We start from the raw sequence: 19,529 nt of genomic DNA on the forward strand, positions 1-19,529 counted from the left end.
TTGATGTAATCCTACTCTTGTACATAAGAAAATCATGCTTACTATAGATATATGATTGTATATTCTTTTATATGTAAATATTTATCTCTGTTTTTATATGGATTTCATATGATTACAATGCTTTCTTTAAGGAGCCATACAAATTTCTCTATATTCATGATATCTTTTCTTATTTTTTGTTCCAGTGGTGCTGCTTGATTCATTAGATTCTGTTGCAGAGGTCAACCTTGATGAACAGGATAAAGCAGCAACTGTACCAGAAGTTCTTCCTGAAATAACTGATAATGAAATGGCAGGAACAGGTAAAACTGTTTGAGAAACTCAGTATTTTCTAAATATGTAATATTTTATGACTGATTAACTTCATTTATATGTACTACATAATAACATGTAGTAACTATATTGATAATAAAATTTTGTGTCTTACATTTTGTATAGTATTTAATATCTTAAATAATTGGAACTTGCTGATGGTCATACCTAGTGCTAGTCAGCCAAGTAAAGTGTTTTTTGTTTTTTTTTTAATTTGCTGATTTAAGGGAAAGGAAGGGAGAGAACAAGAAACACTGATTTGTTGTTCCACTTATTTATGCATTCATTGGTTGCTTCTTGTATGTGCCCTAACCAGAGACTGAACCCACAAACTTGGTATATCAGGATGCTGCTGTAACCAGGTGACCTACCTGGCCAGGGCTTAAGTAAAGGCTTATTAATGAATGAATGAATTTTATTAATACAAAGTGTAGCACTATAGGTGAATATTAACTAATTTTTTGTCCTTCTCCAGAGTATTCAGTTAAATTTGCCCTGTCTAGGAGAAATGAAACTTCAGTCTTACTGTGTTTTTCCATAGTTCCCATGTTCAGAAAAAAGCTGGATTATACCCCCAAATTTTGAAATGCCTAAGACCATCAACACTTTACTAAAGGTTGTAAAGGTCTTTTTTTTTTAAGGTTTTATTTATTTTTTAGGGAGAGGAGAAGGAAGGGAGAAAGAGGAGAGAAACATCAGTATTCAAGAGAAATATCAATTGGTTGCCTATTGCACACCCCCAGTAGGGGACCTGATCTGTAACCCAGGCATGTGCCCTGACTGGGCCTGGGACCAGGGAGCTTTAGGTTGGCAGGCCCGCACTCAACCCACTGAGCCACACCAGCCAGGGCAAGGTTGTCAAGGTCTTTAGGACAATGTGGAGTCCTTATTTCCAAATGAAATTTTGTGTATACTTTCTGTAGATAAAAATGGTATTTTGTTGGTACAAACATAAATGTTTACAATTGTAACATTTGTAAAGTTAGAGCAGTAATGGTCTTTGAAATTTTTGAAATCAGAAGTTACAGATATTTGTTATTCTCATATCACCTTCAGACTTCTGTTTGTTTATTTTGTTTTTGTTGTATAATATGAAAGTGTTCATGATTTACCACATAAATAGTTGTAAATGGGAACTTTTAATCAGCTTGCTTTGTAAGTCCCAGTTGACCAGTATGGTCGACTAAACTGGACACTTGGAAGAAAAGAGCAATAGAATTGACAAATCACTAACCAACTCTAAACATTTGTTAGAATTTTATTATTTTTTAATTTTTACTTTCTTATTGAAGTATAATATGCCTGTAGAAAAGTAATATAATACTTCTATATGGTGTATTATAATAGTGCAACTTGATGAGTTTTCAAATACTGAACACACACCTATGTAGCCAGCAACCACATCAAAAACACGGGATCTGACCCACAAAGTCTACTCAAATCTCTTTTTTCTAGTCGCTGCCATTCTAAGTCACCACTACCCTGACTTGCTTCACTCATTTCTATTTTAAAATATGGATAAAAGTAAAAAAACTGCAACAGAAATTTTCCATCAAGACGTGTTACTCATTTATTTGTTACGACTCAACTGGGTGTTCTGCTCTGACAAACACGTGTGCTGAACACATGTTCCTCAGTCCTGCTGCTGTTTTTCAGTCCATGCCACTTAAGTGCCGTGATAGTAGATCCACCTGCACAGTGTTCAGTAACTGGACATGGATTCATTTAAAAGACCAGTGTCAAGCTATAGTTTTTCTACTTAGAGACACATTACAGGAAGTTCGTATATGTACAGTATGGCCAGAGAAACTTTATTCTAAGATATGCATGAAAACAAAGCAGGAGGCAAAGTTATCACTGTGATGGTCTTTAAAATATTACAGTTACATAAATGGTGCATCAGGTGTTTAGAGTAACTTCTATTTATAAGCTTTAAGTTTTAAAACACATTTAAAAATGAAATTTCAACCAGACATCTGTGGAATCCATGATTTTCTGTGAAGCACTATGATTTCTTAAAATACAGTATGAAAACCACTACTGTAGGTTATAAGAAAAACTCAAAAAAGTAAAAAATGTATTTCTAAAAGTAAAAATTCTTTTGAGATGATCCAAGCAGTTATATGAAGCTGTAGGTTTTTTGTCTTTTTTTGTGTGTGTCATTTCTTAAATGTTCTTGACTGTGAAATATTTTGATGAGTTACTTACTGGAAGATATGGTAGAATATGAATGTATTGTCGTGTAGATATGATCATGATCCATAATCTCATTCTTGCGAGTTATCACCTGGGTGACACTGGACAATTAATACTTCTAAGCCTGTTTCCTCTTTAAAATGAGACCTTGTGATAATCAACTGAGGTCACATATATAGAATATTAAGATTCAACAAGCAACAGCAACTCCATTGTTATTGTCATTATAACTTACATCAACTGTCTGTTAATAGAAGTTGAAGAACCTGGAGGCATTATAGTATAAATCTGATTGGCTGTGGGATATTGAATTTACCTGGTACTTAAGAAGTACCCTTGAAAATCTTAAAATCAGCACCTGAACTTTGTTTAAGAACTGAATAGATTCTTAAATAAATTTTTTTGTTTTGCTTTTTTAAAATCTTTTTAAAATTTAATTATTGTTCAAGTACAGTTTTCTGTCTTTTACTCCCATCCCAGCCCACCCCCCCAGTGCTCCCCACCTCCCTCCCATTTCCACCCCCCTTAGTTGTTGTCCATGTGTCCTTTATACTAGTTCCTGTAAATCCTTCCCCTTTTTCCCCTGAAATTTCCTCCCCTCTCCCCTCTGGTCACTGTCCCCTTGTTCTCTATTTCAGTGTCTTTGTTTTTATTTTGCTTGCTTGCTTGTTTTGTTGCTAGCTTCCTGTTAAAGGTGAGATCATATGGTATTTGTCTTTCAACACCTGTTCTGCTTTTTTTTAACCATGTTTTTTCCAGGATTAAGCAGGCTTAGACTAGGTGCTACATTGTCAAAGATCATCTTTTTAAATAATATTTATGAAAGCCTTTATGCTTTGTTGTATTAAAAAGGTTAGTATATATAAAAGTGAGGTTTTCTTAACACCAGGTGAGAGCTAGACTGTCACTTACTTTCACTTGTCTCATAGGCAGGTACCATTTTGTGGGCTGGCTGCATGGACTGGAGCCGTCACAGGGTGACAGTGTTGCTCCACCACCTGCCCTGGTCTCTGCAAAGTAGGATCCGACCTGTCTCAACGTTCTTAGTGGAAAAATACAGGGAGCTTTGGGCTTTTGTAGTGATATATAAAATAACTACATAGAATACTGTCTTTTTCAATATAAGATACAGGCAGGTCAGGCCTTTTCCTAAAACGCAGGGAAAAAGTTAACTTGTATGACTGAAATATTTTAATGTCATTTGGGTTAATGACTCAAGTTAGCAGAAAAGTATCTTTCCCCTGGTCTGTATTCTGAGCTGCCCTTAAACCTCTCTATACTCTGTTTTTAATTTCTAACTTTCAGGTCATTTGTTTTTCTGCACATTTGCCCTACTGTTGCTTTAGCGAGCCTGGAACCTCTTCTTTCTGATACCTCACACCTGATAAATTAGGTATGAGCATTCGGTACTGCTGTGTTACTTAACATAGATGTCATTTCAGTTATATATACTCAACAGATACTGAAGTATTCTGATATTTCTGCACAGGAAAGAAAAAAACACCTGTGCCTTTTTCCTTTTTTTTTATACAAAGACTGATTCTCTTCTTCAGTCGTGGTATTCAGTCCATCAGATGGTTAGGGAAAGCATTAGGCTTACCTTCACAGGCAAGATCTTTTTCCTGAAGTCCTACTGAAAAATCCCTGCCACTTGCCACTTAACTGTTAACAATTCTGCTCTATCTCTTTTTTTTTGTTTATAATTTATTTAAGCAAACCTGTTGTTTATTGAGCATGCTCCAAATAGCATTGGTGACCTGAAGCATTAGGTAGAAAGATATCCCACTGTAAGGCATTCTTAACACACTCTTTAGGTGTGGCATTTGGCTGCCTCTTTCATTTAGAGTTAAAAATAGCTCCTTAGATGAATAATAGCCAGTATAGAACTTATATAGAGGAAGATGAGGCTGTATGTACTATTGTATTTTTAGGCAATAATCAAAAGAAAAGGAGACTGATTGACCCATTTTTCTCCTTTTCTATGACTTGCACTTTTTTCTAATTTTGAAAATTTCACTTAGTAATGAAAATTACAAAATGAGTAGGAAAGTACTCATAAAAATATTGGATTATTGTTATCATTACATTCCTCTAATATTTTTTCAGATTTATTTATCAGTTGGTGGAGGAGGAGAAAGTTAATAGGGAAGGAGAGTGAACAGTGACATCAAGTGTTCCCTTTTTGGATGACGAGGTGAACTAGTGATGCCCGTAGCTAAAATAGGAAATACTAGTAGTAAAATGAGTTTATTGGGGAATATAATAAATTCGGGTGGGGACATGTTAGATGTGATTTACTTACCAAACAATCTAAATATATTATTCAGAAAAAATAAGGACAAAAGATAGGTGTGAATATCATAGGCATATGTGGAATAGATGAAGCTAAGGTTTTTGATGATGTTTAGCATAAATAAGTAAGTAAGTAAATAAACAAACAAACAAATAAATAAATAAGGAGTTTAAAAAAGGCTAAAGAGGGAGCCCTGAGGGGAGCCATGGCACTGTAAGAGGTGGAAAAGTAGCCCTCACAGTGGTGGGAGAACAAGGAGAAGATGCAAGGAGAACAGTTCCCAGGACAAGGGCGGTGCCAGATGTCACACAGTGTTGAAGAGAACTCAAGATGACCGTGTGTGGCCATTAGGAAACTGTTTTTCATTATAGCAGTTTGAGTGAGATATTGGAGTACATTGAATTGCAAAGTTAGAGGAGTTGAATTTCAGTTGAAGAAATTCAGACTCCTGCTTGGTGGCACAGGGAGGCTGAGAGAGGTAGTGGTAAGGGAGAAACAGAATTTTTGAGATGATTGTGTCAGTTTGGGAAATTTAGGAGTTTTATCCAATGCAGAGTGTCTGATTAAAGGTATTAGGAAGAGAGGGAAATAACCAATGGAGTCAGATTTTAGAGTTAACATGTCAACTTGCTGGAAAGAGTTATGGAACCTGCTGTGACTTCACACTGGTAGGCCATACCTACATACTACCTGGTTTTGTATTTAACTCCATCTTTTAATGTTTTCATTGTCCTACAGCATTGTTTGCCATTCCTAACAGATTAAGGGGTAATATTAGTTTACATTTCTCATGTATTTGTCTAATTATACTGGAGATTACATTTATTTTAACAGGCGTTTCTTATGGACAAAGCAATAGTGACATTGAAGCCCTTCATCAGGCTTATTGTCACATAGCCCATTCCTTGGGAGATGCTGATGAACAAAGACTTGAGAACACTGCCATGCAGAATACCAAAAGCTCAGCGAAAGGTCATCCTCAAGAAAATGAAGACTCCTCCAAAAACATCTCTACTACAGAATCTGGTAAGAGCTCATTTTAGACCCTCTCTGAACAGCTTCCAGTTTAGTGGGATTTAGATACAATTTGCTGCAGTCTCTGAATTTATTTAAAGGGTTCGTTCAAGTAAAATTCGGAAATCAGTGGTTTAACTGTAAAGTTAGAGCTGAACATAGGATAAAATTTCAATTTCTTTTCTTATATGCCTTGACCAAAATAAGAAATTACTTGTGTTTTTACATTTTTTAATTTTTTCCATGTGTATATACCAAAGTTATTTTTTAAATAGAAAACAGTATTTTGGGATCAACTAAATACATATTTAGCAGGTAAATACGTGTGTGAATATATCCATACACATGTATTTGATGTATGTATAACTATGCATCATATATATGTATATGCATGTATGTATGTATGTATTTCAAAAATATCAAAGAGGTTGTCTTGGTATAAGCACCTTTACAGTGGGAAGTTGGGTTAATTGTATGTGCCATTTTAACTGTGTAAATCAGAGAAAATGTAATTTTGTTGGTATGACACGTAAAATCAAGCAAGTTGAATACATTTTTTGTTGCTGTTTTAACTCCTCCCCCAGATCTGCCCACAGTAGAGGAGCTGATGAAACCTATCAGAATAGATTCTTGTGGGATCAGTGGTTTGGATTTACAGGCTGTCAGGTGAGTTTTTTGAAGTGGATTGTGCAAGTTCTTTTTCTCGTTTGTTTATTGTTTTGTCACTGGAAACATGTAGAATCATTTGTTCCTACATAATCGTTCCTAGTGAATGATCAATGTAGTTATATGTGTTTACCTATGAGTCACTGCTGTCCTCTTTTTAAAAGAGTTTTTAAAAATTAGTTTTCACTTAGTTTTTCAAACAACTTCTAGTGCTAAAATGAAAAAAAATAGATGCTACTAAAAAAGTTAATGCCATTAAGTTGTTTTAAAGCTTTTTACTGAAAAGTATAATTTCTTCAGCTTTCAGCAGCTCAGGGATAATTAATTGGAATGAAGAGATGAAACACGAATGTTATTCTGTATATGAGTCATAGACTTGCTTCTTTATAAACCAGTTAGTTTTGTACTTTGCCATAGACTGGCCATCATCTCATGGGGTGAGTTCTTTGGGCACAGGAGAAATGAATGGGCTTCATGAAAGTGCTCCAGCTCCAGTACATTTCAGTTGAAGCTTGTGGACCTCACCATCATTCTCTACCACACAAAAGAGCATATCATAATAACCTCACCATAAAACCACTTTGCATTTGTGTATCACTTAAGAGTATCACATTCATTATCTTAAGTGGTTTTCCTAACAAGTAGGAGAGGCATCCTTAATCCCCATCATTCAAGTGATGAAACTACAGTAAATTCGGTTTAGTGGTGAAGCTCTCACACGAACCAGGTGATGATATGGATGAATACAGCTAACATTTTTTGTTAAGATTTTATTTATTTACTCTCAGGGCAGGAAGGGAGGGAGAAAGAGAGGAAGAGAATCATTGATGTGTGAGAGAAACATCAGTATTGCCTCGCGCACACACCCTACAACCCAAGCATGTTCCCTGACTGGAAATCGAACCAGTGACCCTTAGCTTTGCGGGTCAACACCCAATCAACTGAGCCACACTGGTCAGAGCAACAGCTAACATTTTTATCACACGTGAGCCCAGTGCTATGCAAAGTGGAAGGGAGGTGAAGAGAGAGAGAGTCATCAATGTCAGGGAGAAACATCGTTCGGCTGCCACCTTACATACGTCTCGACGGGTTCACACCCACAACCTGGGTATGTGCCCGACTGGAAATCAAACCCACAGTCTCCTGGTCTACGGGACAGCTCTCCAACCAACTGAGCCACACCAGCCAGGGCACTAGGCAAAGTCCTTAATGGACACTATTTTATTTAATCTTATAGCAACTTCATGAAGTATATTCCATTATTATTTCCATTTCATAGTTAAGAAAACTGAGTCTTAAAGAGGTTAAATAAATGGCCCAAAGTCATCTGACTATGACCAGGGTACACAGGACATCCATGTGCATAATGACCTAACAATGTCAGATCGTTGGTGTCCCAGAAATATGTCTGTGAAAAGGCTGTCATCAGACACATTTTGAGCCCCTTCTTGTATTACATCTGTGTTGTGGAAATCCACTTGCATTGATTTCTTGGCCTTGTTTCTGTATTTGTACTAAAGCAAAAATGATACAGTGAAGCTTACACTGAAACCCATCTACTTGTATGCTTAGTCTAGTATTCTTCCACAGATGTGTGTGCTAGTTATTATTTTTAAAGAGTAGATTGTGGGTACTCGCCATTGCTTTTTGGGGATATGTTAGTGTTACTGAAGACATTTTCTATGTCTTGTGTCTTTGCTGGCATACATGGAACCAGTTTAGTCATGTGAATTCTAAAACATAGATTATTACATTTGTGTTTAAAAGCTGGAAACAACTATACTTACATTAAAAGCATAACAATAACTATAGAAATGTCAGTAGTGCAAACTTTAGTACACATATTCAGAAATTCTTTAGGAAACTGTAGGGTAAATGATTCTAGCTGCTGTTAACAGAAAACCCTTGAAATTTTTGTTGCTTAACATCATCAGAATTCACTTCTTGCTTACATCATAATTTCATGTGTGTTCGTGGGGTTAGGGTGGGACTCTGCTACACACATTTAGGGACTCAGGCTTTTTCAAACACATGGTTTTAAGGATGTCATGGCCCCATCCAGTCAGTTGATAAGGAAAGAAAAAGGATAGTTTAGGATACTTTCTTTTAACTGCCTCAACATAAGAGAATACACCACTTTAGCTCACATTCTATAAAAACCATAGCACATCTAGATAACAAGACCCAAGAGGGCTGGGAAATGTGGTTTGCTTATAAACCCGGAAAGAAAAATAAATGACTTTGGTAAGCATCTAGCCAGTGTCAACCAGAATACACCCTTCTGATAGCCAAACTTTCATTTTAACCTTCATGCACGGACCCTCTCATCTCCTCCCCAAAGCAGACAGCTCAGAGTCCCAGGCAGGTCTGTATCCATCTGAAAGGCCAGGATTTCCAGGTGAGGTGCAGTCCTTTTCATCAGGTTTGAATGGGGCTCTTGACTGTCTAATAATCAATGATTTAAACAGGCAGATTATGTACTGCCTCATTCCTGCTATTGCGGTGTATAATGGTGGAACTGCAACAAGTACTCCCATTCAGGAAGGAAAATACAGTAATCATTAATGTAACCTGAAATCCACTGGAGAGGCCTTTCAAAGACGCCCCTTCCCCCCCCCCCACAACGCTCCCACACACACACCATTGCAAATAGGGATTTTCCTTAATTAGGCCATTGTTCTACTCTTAACGAGGAACTACTGGATTAATAAGTTGTTCCACATAGCTCCTGGTTCCACTCCTTGGAGGATTTTTCTAGCGTTTAATAATTACCCTTGAGCACACTAAGCTCAAAAAACCCACTAAGGTGGGTTTTGCGAGGCAGGTGCACTCATCTTGGAAGATGCACTCCTTTCTCATTTCACTTCTTGCCTGCAGATGATTTTCAGTGTCCCAGACAGTCACTGGCTTTTTTTAAAAAATAAGGTTGTAGTTTCTTTAGCATTAGAGTTCCTTCAGAAAGTTTAGTCAGCTTCTGATATTTTTGGTTCCAGTCAATCCCAGGTGCCAGCAACTGCATGAAGTTCTTTGCTAGTTCTTTGCTATTTGACAGAAAAGTTTCAAATCTTCGCTTCCTTGACCCTGTGGGGTTTTTTCCCTCTTGATTTAATTGCATCTGCCTGGATATTATTGGGCATAATAACCTTATGTGTGAAGATGGCACCTTTAATATAATTTTTGCCAAGGGACTGAGTTAGTATTCTCAGCTATGAGGTCTCATGAAGTACTGCTTTCTTACAGCATTTTTTAATGCCAGATCTTACCGTTTCAGTCTAGACACAGAGAGTGAACCCAAGAGGCCCTGAGTTTCTAGACTCTTTCCCTTGATTTCTTCTTACATTCTGCACATTCTTAAGCTCATCTTTCTCTTATAATCTTACCAAAGTAGCCAGCAGTAGCTGGCACTTAAAAACTCCCCATTTTCTCTGGCCACTTCTCTTAGTACCCTGACTCAGTAGGCACGTGGTTGGCCTTATAAACTATTGTAGGTGGCAGTTTAGTAAAATTTTTGCCACTGTAAAACATGGGTTGCCCCTTCTCCAGCCTCTATGATCAGTTTCCTTGCCACCCAAAACCCAGCCACTGTGCTGATGACGCATTTCAGGTTCTCGTCACGGTGGCCCTCACATTCTAAGGCAAGAACTGGTAAGTGGCCCCATCTAGATGTGAAGCGGAAATGTAGTTTAAATCATAATCAGCAAAGGCAGGAAACACTTTGGATGAACATCTAGCCAGGTTCTGCTATCATAAAGAATAAAGGAACTATATTATATTTTCAGATGATTCTTTCTACTTTAGAAGAAGCTTGTAACAGTCACTAAGAAGTTTATCTACCTTATATGAAGATGGTAGCCTCTTAAATTTCCTTTCATCTTATTTTATACATAACAAAATTAAGTGACTTAATTGACTATAATTAAATTGTTTGAAAATAACAATATCCATGTTGTAGGAGCCCCCGTAATATGCTGATCTTTAAGCATATTTAGAACATTTCAAGGGATAATTTTCCATATTTTTAAAATCTAATGGTCTTAAATGTTAGATCTCATTTAAGTATTTTAAACTACAGAAGTGATTTTATTTAAAAATCCTCATGACTTTTTGTTTTACTTTAAAATTTTTCCTAGACTGTGATGAAATTTATGCTTTTTAATATTTATATTTTATGCCTCTTTGTCATAAATTATGATCATCTCTTTAATCTCTTCTAGAAATGTATAAAATGTTTTTTCTGCCACTATTGCATGTTGATCTTATAAGGTAGTATGGATAAAAGATACATTATAAAAAGTTCACCTAGAAATTTATATTTTATTTTTTCTTATACAAAAGCAATCTTAGTCACATTTGGTTTTGCTTTTCTTTGAAGGTAGGTCTCAGAGTTATTCATGTAATCCCTTACAGTGCATTAAAATTATTATTTGAAATTCAAAATAATTATGATATAAGTATACTCTATTAACCAGGATTATAAATAATGTATTTACCATTAATGACCTAATTTGAATAGTTTCACATGTGTGCATGTGTGTGTGTGTGTGTGTGTGAATAAAACTGATATTTGAAGAGTCATGTAAGGTTTATTCTGTGTGTCCTATTTTGTTTTATAGCTGTAAGAAACTGGCTGGTAGTAAAGAAACTGAAATTGTAAGACCTTTACCACTTCAGGTGAAGCCAAATGTTGTATCTCAAGAGCCACAAAGTGTGAACCAATTTTTTGACAAAAATGAGGAGAATGTGGTTTTACACAAGACAGCAAGTGAAAGTATAGACCATAGCTGTCCAAGAGTAAATACTACAGAAGAATATATAGATAAAATGTACCTCGATATTTTGAGGAAAAAACTATCTGTTGGTCCCTCGATACTATCTCAGGATGACAAAATAAAGAAAGTAAGTGTTTATAATGTAAATTATTTTGACATTGGTAAATGCTATTATATAAGGTCATGTAAGTGCCCTACAATATCATTATGTAGGCACTTGTTAAACTTGTAGGCTTGATTACTTAACTGTCCTCCACATAGATCCTGGGTATTTGTGAGCAGTACTTGTTACAACACACTGCAGTCCCCAAATTCAAAAATACCTCTATGGCATTAGCTTTCTCCTTTAAAAAAAATTATTGAATCCTTTCCTGAGGACATTTTTTCACTGCTTTTAGAGAGAGAGGGAGGGAGGGAGGGACAGATGGAGGGAGTAGAGAAACATCCACTGGTTGCCTTCTCCTCTGCCATCCGACCAAGGATCAAACCCACAACCTGGGTATGTGCTTCATCCTGTGACCGTTCAGGTCCTCAGGATGACACTCAGCCAGTTGAGCCACACCAGCCAGGGTGGCATGAGCTTTCTTTTAGAAGACATCCTTTACATTTGCTTGTTTTAGTAACCATAGTCCAGAATTTGAGTAGCATAAGAAAATAGAATTTATTCACTATTCCTGTGCTTTTCATTCAATCTTTCTAGTAATTTGTGTTCTCTAAAAGTAAGTTAAGTTGGTATTTCCCATAAATACTATTAGAAATTGTTAATAACTTGAATTTTACTGTTTCTTTTTCCTCTGTTCTTAATCAGTTCTGATTTATAGTTTATGATCCCAATATTTTATTTTTATTTTACAATATTGAGTTACATGTTTATCATAAACCATCTCCTGTTCTTTGTGGAATAAGTCAGAGTATTAAAATTTTATTTTATCTTGAGAAATTTAGAGGAAAAAGAAAATAAAACTTTGTCATTTCAAAATATGTTCTTCCCATCCTTCTCCATGTTCATTCACATAATTACACATTGGTTTCTGGCAGGCTTATTTTGTTATAATATTTTGCTCTTTATTTCTGATTTGAAGATGTGCTTCAAAATACCAAAATTCTGATGAATTGGACTTAGAGAATTTTAATGTAGTGTTTTCCCTTTAGCAAACTACATTACTTATTAATCGCTATGATTTTGCCATCTGTTAAATCTTCATTACAACTGTGGTTGAAATTCACTCAAGTACTAAAGAGTTTACACTTGTGTGCAGACTTTTAGACCTCAACTCAGTTCTGGAGAAGGGGCTGTAATTGGTAAACAGGTACCATACAAGGCTAGAAGTGCACCTCCTTTACCTAAAAGACGTCCCCAGAGTGGATTATATGCGTCAGTTAGGAGCTCGGGCTATGGAAAACCCAGTTCACCATTCAAGACATTTTCCACTAATGAAAAGAAAACTTCAAAAGACATGAAAAGCAGGAGCTTGAGGTCCATTCCCACCTCAAATCAAGCCAGGAAAAAAGGTAATCATCATATACTCTTTTCACAATAGAGTTCTGTGTATATACATTTGACCCTTGAACATGGGTTTGAATTTCACGGGACCACTTATATGCATATTTTGTTTCAGTAAATACTGCAAATGTATTTTTCTTATGATTTTCTTAATGACATTTTCTTCTTTATAGCTTACTTTAGTCTAAGAATATCAGCGATCTCTAACCTTTTTTTGGCACCAAGGACCGGTTTCATGGAAAAATTTTTTCTGTGGGCCAGGGAGCGGGGTGGATATTATAAGATGCAGCTTAATTGTCACTTGCCACTCACTGATAGGGTTTTGATATGAGTCTGCAAGCCATTGATTCATTGGGATCTCTGTGCAGTCAAACTTCTCTGCTAATGATAGTCTGTATTGGTAACCCCTCCCCAGCGCTAGCATCACCGCCTCAGCTCCAACTCTGATCATCAGGCATTGCATTCTCGTAAGGAATGTGCCCAACCTGGATCCCTCACATGTGCAGTTCACGGTAGGGTTTGTGCTCCCATGAGAATCTCATGCTGCCCCTGATCTGACCAGTAGCCGTCGGGGACCCCTGCAGTACATAATACATGTAACATACAAAATATGTATTAGTTGACTCTTTATGTGATCAGTAAGGCTTCCAGTGAACAGTAGGCTATTGGTACTTAAGTTTTGGGGGTGTCAAATTATATGTGAATCTTTGACTGCATGGTGGGATTGGTCCTCTTAATTCCCATATTGTTCAAGGGCCACCTGTAGTATATTATTTTACTTTCCTTTTTCTTTACTTTCCCTGTTTCCTTCTATCTTTCTATGAACTTTCCTTATTTACAGAAAGTAATTAACATTAAGATACATATTCTATTTCTGAAGGATTCAATTTATAGTAGGTTTTTCATTATTACATTTGGGTTTTCCTAAATGAGACCCAGAAAACATGGAAAGTGAATATAAGAGTCAAACCTCTCCACCAACCATGTAACCAATTATTACATGGTTGGCTCTGTAATAATTAAGGATGCAAATGGCAGCCTGTAAATAAAGGTTTATAGAGAGATTATCTAGACATTAGTTCAATATAGACTTGGGGAGCCAGGATGTTTTACTTATCAAATACTGCATAGTTTTATACATCACGGTGCCTCTGTTATTTCCTAATGGAGTCATTTATACTGGCAGTTGGAAAGGGTAATTTTCATCCTAGACCCGATACAGCTATTAAAAGAAATAGAAATGTTCATGTGAGACCAAGATTTCTGCTGCCTTTAGACTCGAGTGAGGAAGGAGAGCAGTGATAGAGCCAGACGATTTTGTCTTTTTCTTTATGACCAAATTGAGTAAGTGACCAATTTCATCATTGTTACATGGTGATAGTTGTCACAGAAGTACTGTCCTCATTGGAAAATTCATCTCTAGCTTAAAGTGTCTTCCCCTGCCCTTCCCTACAACTATCCATTTCAGGACCACTTTGACTATACAGGCATACCTCATTTCATTGCTCTTATTACACCTCACAGAAATTACGTCTTTTAAAAATGGAGGGTAAGACCCTCCACCAGCAAAAAGATTATGACTCAGCTTTATTGTAACACTTGCTTTATTTTGGTGGTCTGGAGCCAAATCCACAACATCTGTAAGGAATGCCCATATTTAAAATTCTTTAGGCATTAAAGACTCTGTTCTTCTGTCTGTGTGAGTATTTTAAAATCATCAAGAAGAGTAGGAAAAATTTTCATTACTATTTTAGTGTCATTCATTTTGTACTCTGGAAGCAAGAAAATGAAATTTTGCTTTTTTAAAAAAATATTTTTATTTATTTATTTTTATAGAGAGGGGAAGGGAAAGAGAAAGAGTGGTAGAGAAACATCAATATGTGGTTGCCTCTCATGTGTCCCCTACTGGGGACCTGGCCCACAACCCAGGCATGTGCCCTGACTGGGAATCAAACCAGTGACCCTTTACTTGACAGGCCCGCGCTCAATTCACTGAGCTATACCAGCCAGGGCTGAAATTTTGCTTTTAATATTATTTACTCTGTTATATTTATTTAAGATAAAATGACCCCTGACATTTTTGAAGTTTACTTTTCCCACATATATTCATTTATAAATATTTTTTCAGCACCTGCCTTGGTCTAGGCACTAGTAGGTGATATCAGTAAACTAGGTAAGCAGAGAAACCTCCCTTGCCCCATTCTGTAGAACTTTTCATCTGACGAGGAAGAGGGACATTTAACAATGAGCACAACAGTTAAGTAAATGATGTCACACACTAAGGAAAAGAAAAAGTAGAGCAAGCGTGTCAGTGAGGCAGGTCACAATTTTAAACAGGATAGAGTAGGTCTCCTTGAGAAAGAGCTATTTGCACAAAGACTTGTAGGAAGGCAACTGATTCTGTGGATATTTGGGTATAGTATATCCCAGAAAGGTGAAACAGCCAGAGAAGAAGTCCTAAAGTTGGGATAACTAACTGCCTGCATGTTCAAGGAAGAGCACAGAAGCCCCACACGGCCAGGGCAGGGTGAGCCAAGAGGGTAGTAGGAGATGAGACCAGACAGTCAAAGGGGCAGGCAGATAGAGGTTTTCCTAGGGCATTTGACAGACTTAGGCTTTTACTAAGTGAAAAGGTGAGCCCCTGAAAAGTTTTAGGCATAAAAACTAATGTTTTTTGAGCCATGGTTTTTTAAGCCATGAGACTGATGAAGATTATCAGGAAAGTGAGCATAACTGGAGAAGAAAGCCAACCAAGGCCTGAGCCCTGGGCATGCTCATCTCAGGAGGTCAGGGAGCAGAGGAGTAACTACAAAGAATGCAGTAAGGTTGGCAGAAACCTGAGAATGTGGGATCCAAGTGGAGAAAGTATGTGAAGGAGAATTGATGTGCTCTATCAGTTGCTTGTGGGAGGTAAAGATGACTGACAAACTGACAACTAACCTTTGGGTTTAGCAAGGAGGAGGTCATCAGTAAGTTGGGCAAGCATTTTTCATGGGTGTATGGCTGTAAAATGCAAATTGAATAGGAATGGGAGCAGAATTGTATACTTCAAGTTACAGACCACCCTGGAGAAAAGGATGTAAAAGGCAGGAAAACAAAACAGTCTGTAGCTGGCATGGAAGTGGAGTCAGGAGAAGCCTTTCATTTTGCTTTGCTTTGTTTTTAATTGGAGAAATAATAGTATAAATTGTATTATGTTTATGCTTTTTGGAAAGATTCAGTAGACATGAAAAAAGTCGTGATGGAGAGAGGGGGAAGAATTGCTAAAGCAATGTCCTTGAGTAGAGGGGCGGTAGTGGGACCTCATGTGCATGGGAAGGGTTGGCTTCAGATAGGAACCTGGACTGTTCATCTGTGGAAGCAGATAGGAAGGTACAGATACTGTTAGGTGGGTAGAATTGGTGAGAAAGTGGGTGATTTCTTTGTTTGCCTCCATTTTCTCTGATAAATGTCACAGTGTCATTGGCTGGCAGTGAGGATGGGCCAGGAGTGTTGGAGGACAGAAGAGGGGATGCAGAAAAGTCTTATCGTAGAGGATTAGACAGCCAGCAACAGAGTCTACTTGAAGTTAGTGATCATGAATTTAAATTGAGACAGGGCAGGGTGTGTGTCTGTGTTTGTGTGCGTGGCCCCATTTCGCTGATTGATCGCTGGTGTTCAGTAGCTGAATAGGTGAGTTTACCAAGGTGAGTGTTTCTAGCCAAATGAGTCCAGTGAACAAAGAGACGAGCAAGAGGGTAAATAATGATATATGTGAAAGTTGAATAATAAAGGAAGAAAAGACATCGGGGGGTGCAATACAGTTTGAAGTAGGTAGATCAACAAACTTTGAGTCCCAGTGGGGTGGCAGGTGGGAGACAGGATTGACTGATAAGAGTAAATGCCTATGACTGAGATTTGGGAGGGATTGCATTACTGGTGATAGAAAATGAGGTAGAGTATGTCTAGTGGGAGTGAGTAGCTGAGGTGAAGAGAAGTATAAGGAACCCAAAGCCCAGGGTTTGCAAGGGTTACCTGTGAGTATGTGAACATTACTAAGAGTGAAGACACAAGTAATGTCGTGGTAGATGGCAGAGAAACAAGGGGTTGATGTAGAGTTAATAGATGAAGTGAACAATATTTTTATGAGTACTGTTTTTTAATTCAAAATTTTATAGTGTTTATGAATACCAAGATAAAAATAAAACAAATCACTAAAATTTATATTAAAGCACAGTGGTAAACTATTGACTATTTTTATACTGAGCTCCTTTTTTTTCATTAGACTGTTAGGTATGATTTTTTATTTGTCTTTTTATTGAAAAAATTGCCCAAAGCTGTGTTACTTTCATTCAAAACTGTGATTCCTTTGGGGTGACTGCAATTTGTTACAGGCTGTGTTCCTCGGGAAGCAAATCTCAAAAAGGAGATTTGTGTACAGAAAGTCTAGAGAATGCACTTGGGATCAACAGTCATTAAGAGGAAAAAGAAGCCCATCTACTGAGGCTTTCCCAAGCAACAGGCTTCTCTTTTTCATGTAACCAAGAGGCCAGGGATAAGCAGTCCAAATCTGGTGCCACTGTGCAAGGAACCAGATCCCTTCATTACTGTTGCAAAATCCTTAGTCTGTGACTTTTATCTTCATTGTCCCAAGATGGTTATTCAGCCTCCAACCCCTGTCATAAGGAGAGGTGAAAAGGTAAAAAGTACGTGCCAGTTACATCGTCCACTTCTTAATCAAGACAGCAGTCACTTTCCTGGAAGTCCTGTGTAGGAAAATTGTGCTTTCATCTTATTGGCCAGAACTTTGATGGCGTGGCCACCCCCAGTTGCACGGAGCCCAGGGAGATGACTGTCCAGAGTAAAATTAGGTTTCTGTTAACTCTTGTGTTTTTACTTTGGGACTAATAGTTTTATTGTCATGAAAGGGATAGTTGTTCATTATTTAAATAAAAAACAAAGGAAAGTAAAAAGAAAGAAATAATTTAGCCAGAAAAAACTGGTCCATGCTTCTCACTATGTATGTACATGCAGTACTTATGGAGATAGAAGGAGGCCTGAGTAGGTGGAAGGCAGGAAAGAGGCAGAACGGAAAGTTTTATAAGAATAGGACCACACTTTACTTACAAGTTCTTTTTAAATTAAATGGGAGATTTGGTTTTACTTAAATCTGTAAAAAGATTAGAAATATTTCATTCTAAGAAATATTACATCCCAAAAGATCCCTTTGAAAAAAATAGATTATGAAAGCCCTTCAAAGGTTGTGAACACCATGTTCTTTGTTAAATTTTATACATTTTTATGTATTATTAGTTTTCACTTCTTTGAAATAAAGGTAATAGAACTTATATCCCCAAAACTTATATACCCATTTTTGTTGGTTTAACTTTTACTTGTTTAAGGTATGTTTACTATCTTAAACTGTAACAATCTCTTAATAAACTATATTATCTCTTAAAACTGTATTTTCCCTCAGTTTTTGAATTTAGATCTTGGTTTTGATTATTAAGGAAATTGAATGCTTTTCACCAGTCCTTTAGCCATAGCTTCTTCATTCTGGAATTATTTTGATTGGTTTCTTATTTGCCTGAATTTTTTTAACCTATTGTTTTCAAAGAAGGGCTCATGGGCTCCAAATTCTGCAGTGTTATCATGTTTGAATTTTATATCCAAGTAATTTTTTATGTATAAAATGAGAAAATACATTATTGAAAATAGCTACTTAGTGAAATCAACATTAAGGACTTAGGAAGGGAGACTTCTGGTATAAAAGCAGGGACAGACGACAGCGTGAACGAGAGCCCCCTGCCACTCTCGGCTGTCCTCTCCTGGGGGGAATCTCAGTGCCAGCAGATCTCGCCCCATGCGACAGCCGCACCGATGGACTCCCGTGAGGTGGAAGGGTTAGTGCCTGTTTGTCCAGCGACTCACACAGTTTCTCAGTGAATGCTTTAAGGAATTTCTCCAGGAAACCTTCTAAATCAAACAGTCCAGTTTAACATAATTACTGTTCTATGAGGAAAATTTCCGTATGCCTGGGGAAATGATTAAAATCTATCAGCAGGGTACTATTGACGACTTGTTTCTTCTTTAGACTTTTATTTTCCAAATCATTTTTGAAAAAAGTATTTCTTCTCAGAGAGAGGGGAAGGGAATGAGAAAGAGGGAGAGAAAGCATTGATTATTGCTTCTTATGCAGTCCAGCTGGGCACCTGGCCCACAACCCAGGCATGTGCCCTGACCAGGAATCCGGCAGGTGACCTTCGGCTTGCGGGACGACACACCCACTGAGCCACACCACACCAGTCAGGGCTACTTCAGAATCTGTAATAACCACGCATTTCACTTGTAATCAAAAGGTAAACTTGGGACTTAAAAATTTAGCATCTTGAAGAAATTACATTAAAAATACAAATTTCAAATTCTTTATTTATCTACCTCTCAGGCAATCAGGTAATGTTTATTGAATGTTCAGCTCCAAACCTGTTGTGTTTGAATATGGACCTCAAGATCTCTTATATGTATTTCCCTTAAATTTTTAAAATTATTAATTGAATTTATTGGCCGTGGAATTTTTTCTCCTGTTTGGGGTTTGCAAGATACCTACCTTAAAAGCTGAAAATTTGACCAGAATATAGAGTAATCACATCTTTTCTAATTGAGTATGTATTAACAGAGTAGTAGAGCAGTATTATAATTTTTTCTTTTTAAATCAGTTTAGCTGTTACAAAGTTTTCACGCAATTTATATCATTCTATTCATATTGTAGTATCTACTACTTCTAAAAAGTATGCTT

General features: G+C 37.0%; 1 protein-coding gene across 4 annotated transcripts in view; it reads left to right on the forward strand.

Annotated features, from left to right (window-relative positions):
- The window catches only part of CEP162 (centrosomal protein 162), a 72,884-nt gene that overhangs the window by 18,159 nt on the left and 35,196 nt on the right, over window positions 1-19,529 (forward strand). For all 4 annotated transcript variants that reach the window (XM_037143821.2, XM_053664912.1, XM_053664913.1 and 1 more), the window contains 5 exons: window positions 186-302; window positions 5,636-5,827; window positions 6,400-6,481; window positions 11,095-11,377; window positions 12,510-12,762. In XM_037143821.2, the coding sequence (XP_036999716.2) occupies window positions 186-302; window positions 5,636-5,827; window positions 6,400-6,481; window positions 11,095-11,377; window positions 12,510-12,762 (927 nt within the window). The remainder of the gene's footprint in view (window positions 1-185; window positions 303-5,635; window positions 5,828-6,399; window positions 6,482-11,094; window positions 11,378-12,509; window positions 12,763-19,529) is intronic.

The sequence above is a fragment of the Artibeus jamaicensis genome, unplaced genomic scaffold (genome assembly GCF_021234435.1).
Source record: "Artibeus jamaicensis isolate MK-2021 breed Jamaican fruit bat unplaced genomic scaffold, CSHL_Jam_final contig_387, whole genome shotgun sequence".
Taxonomy (NCBI): Eukaryota; Metazoa; Chordata; class Mammalia; order Chiroptera; family Phyllostomidae; genus Artibeus; species Artibeus jamaicensis.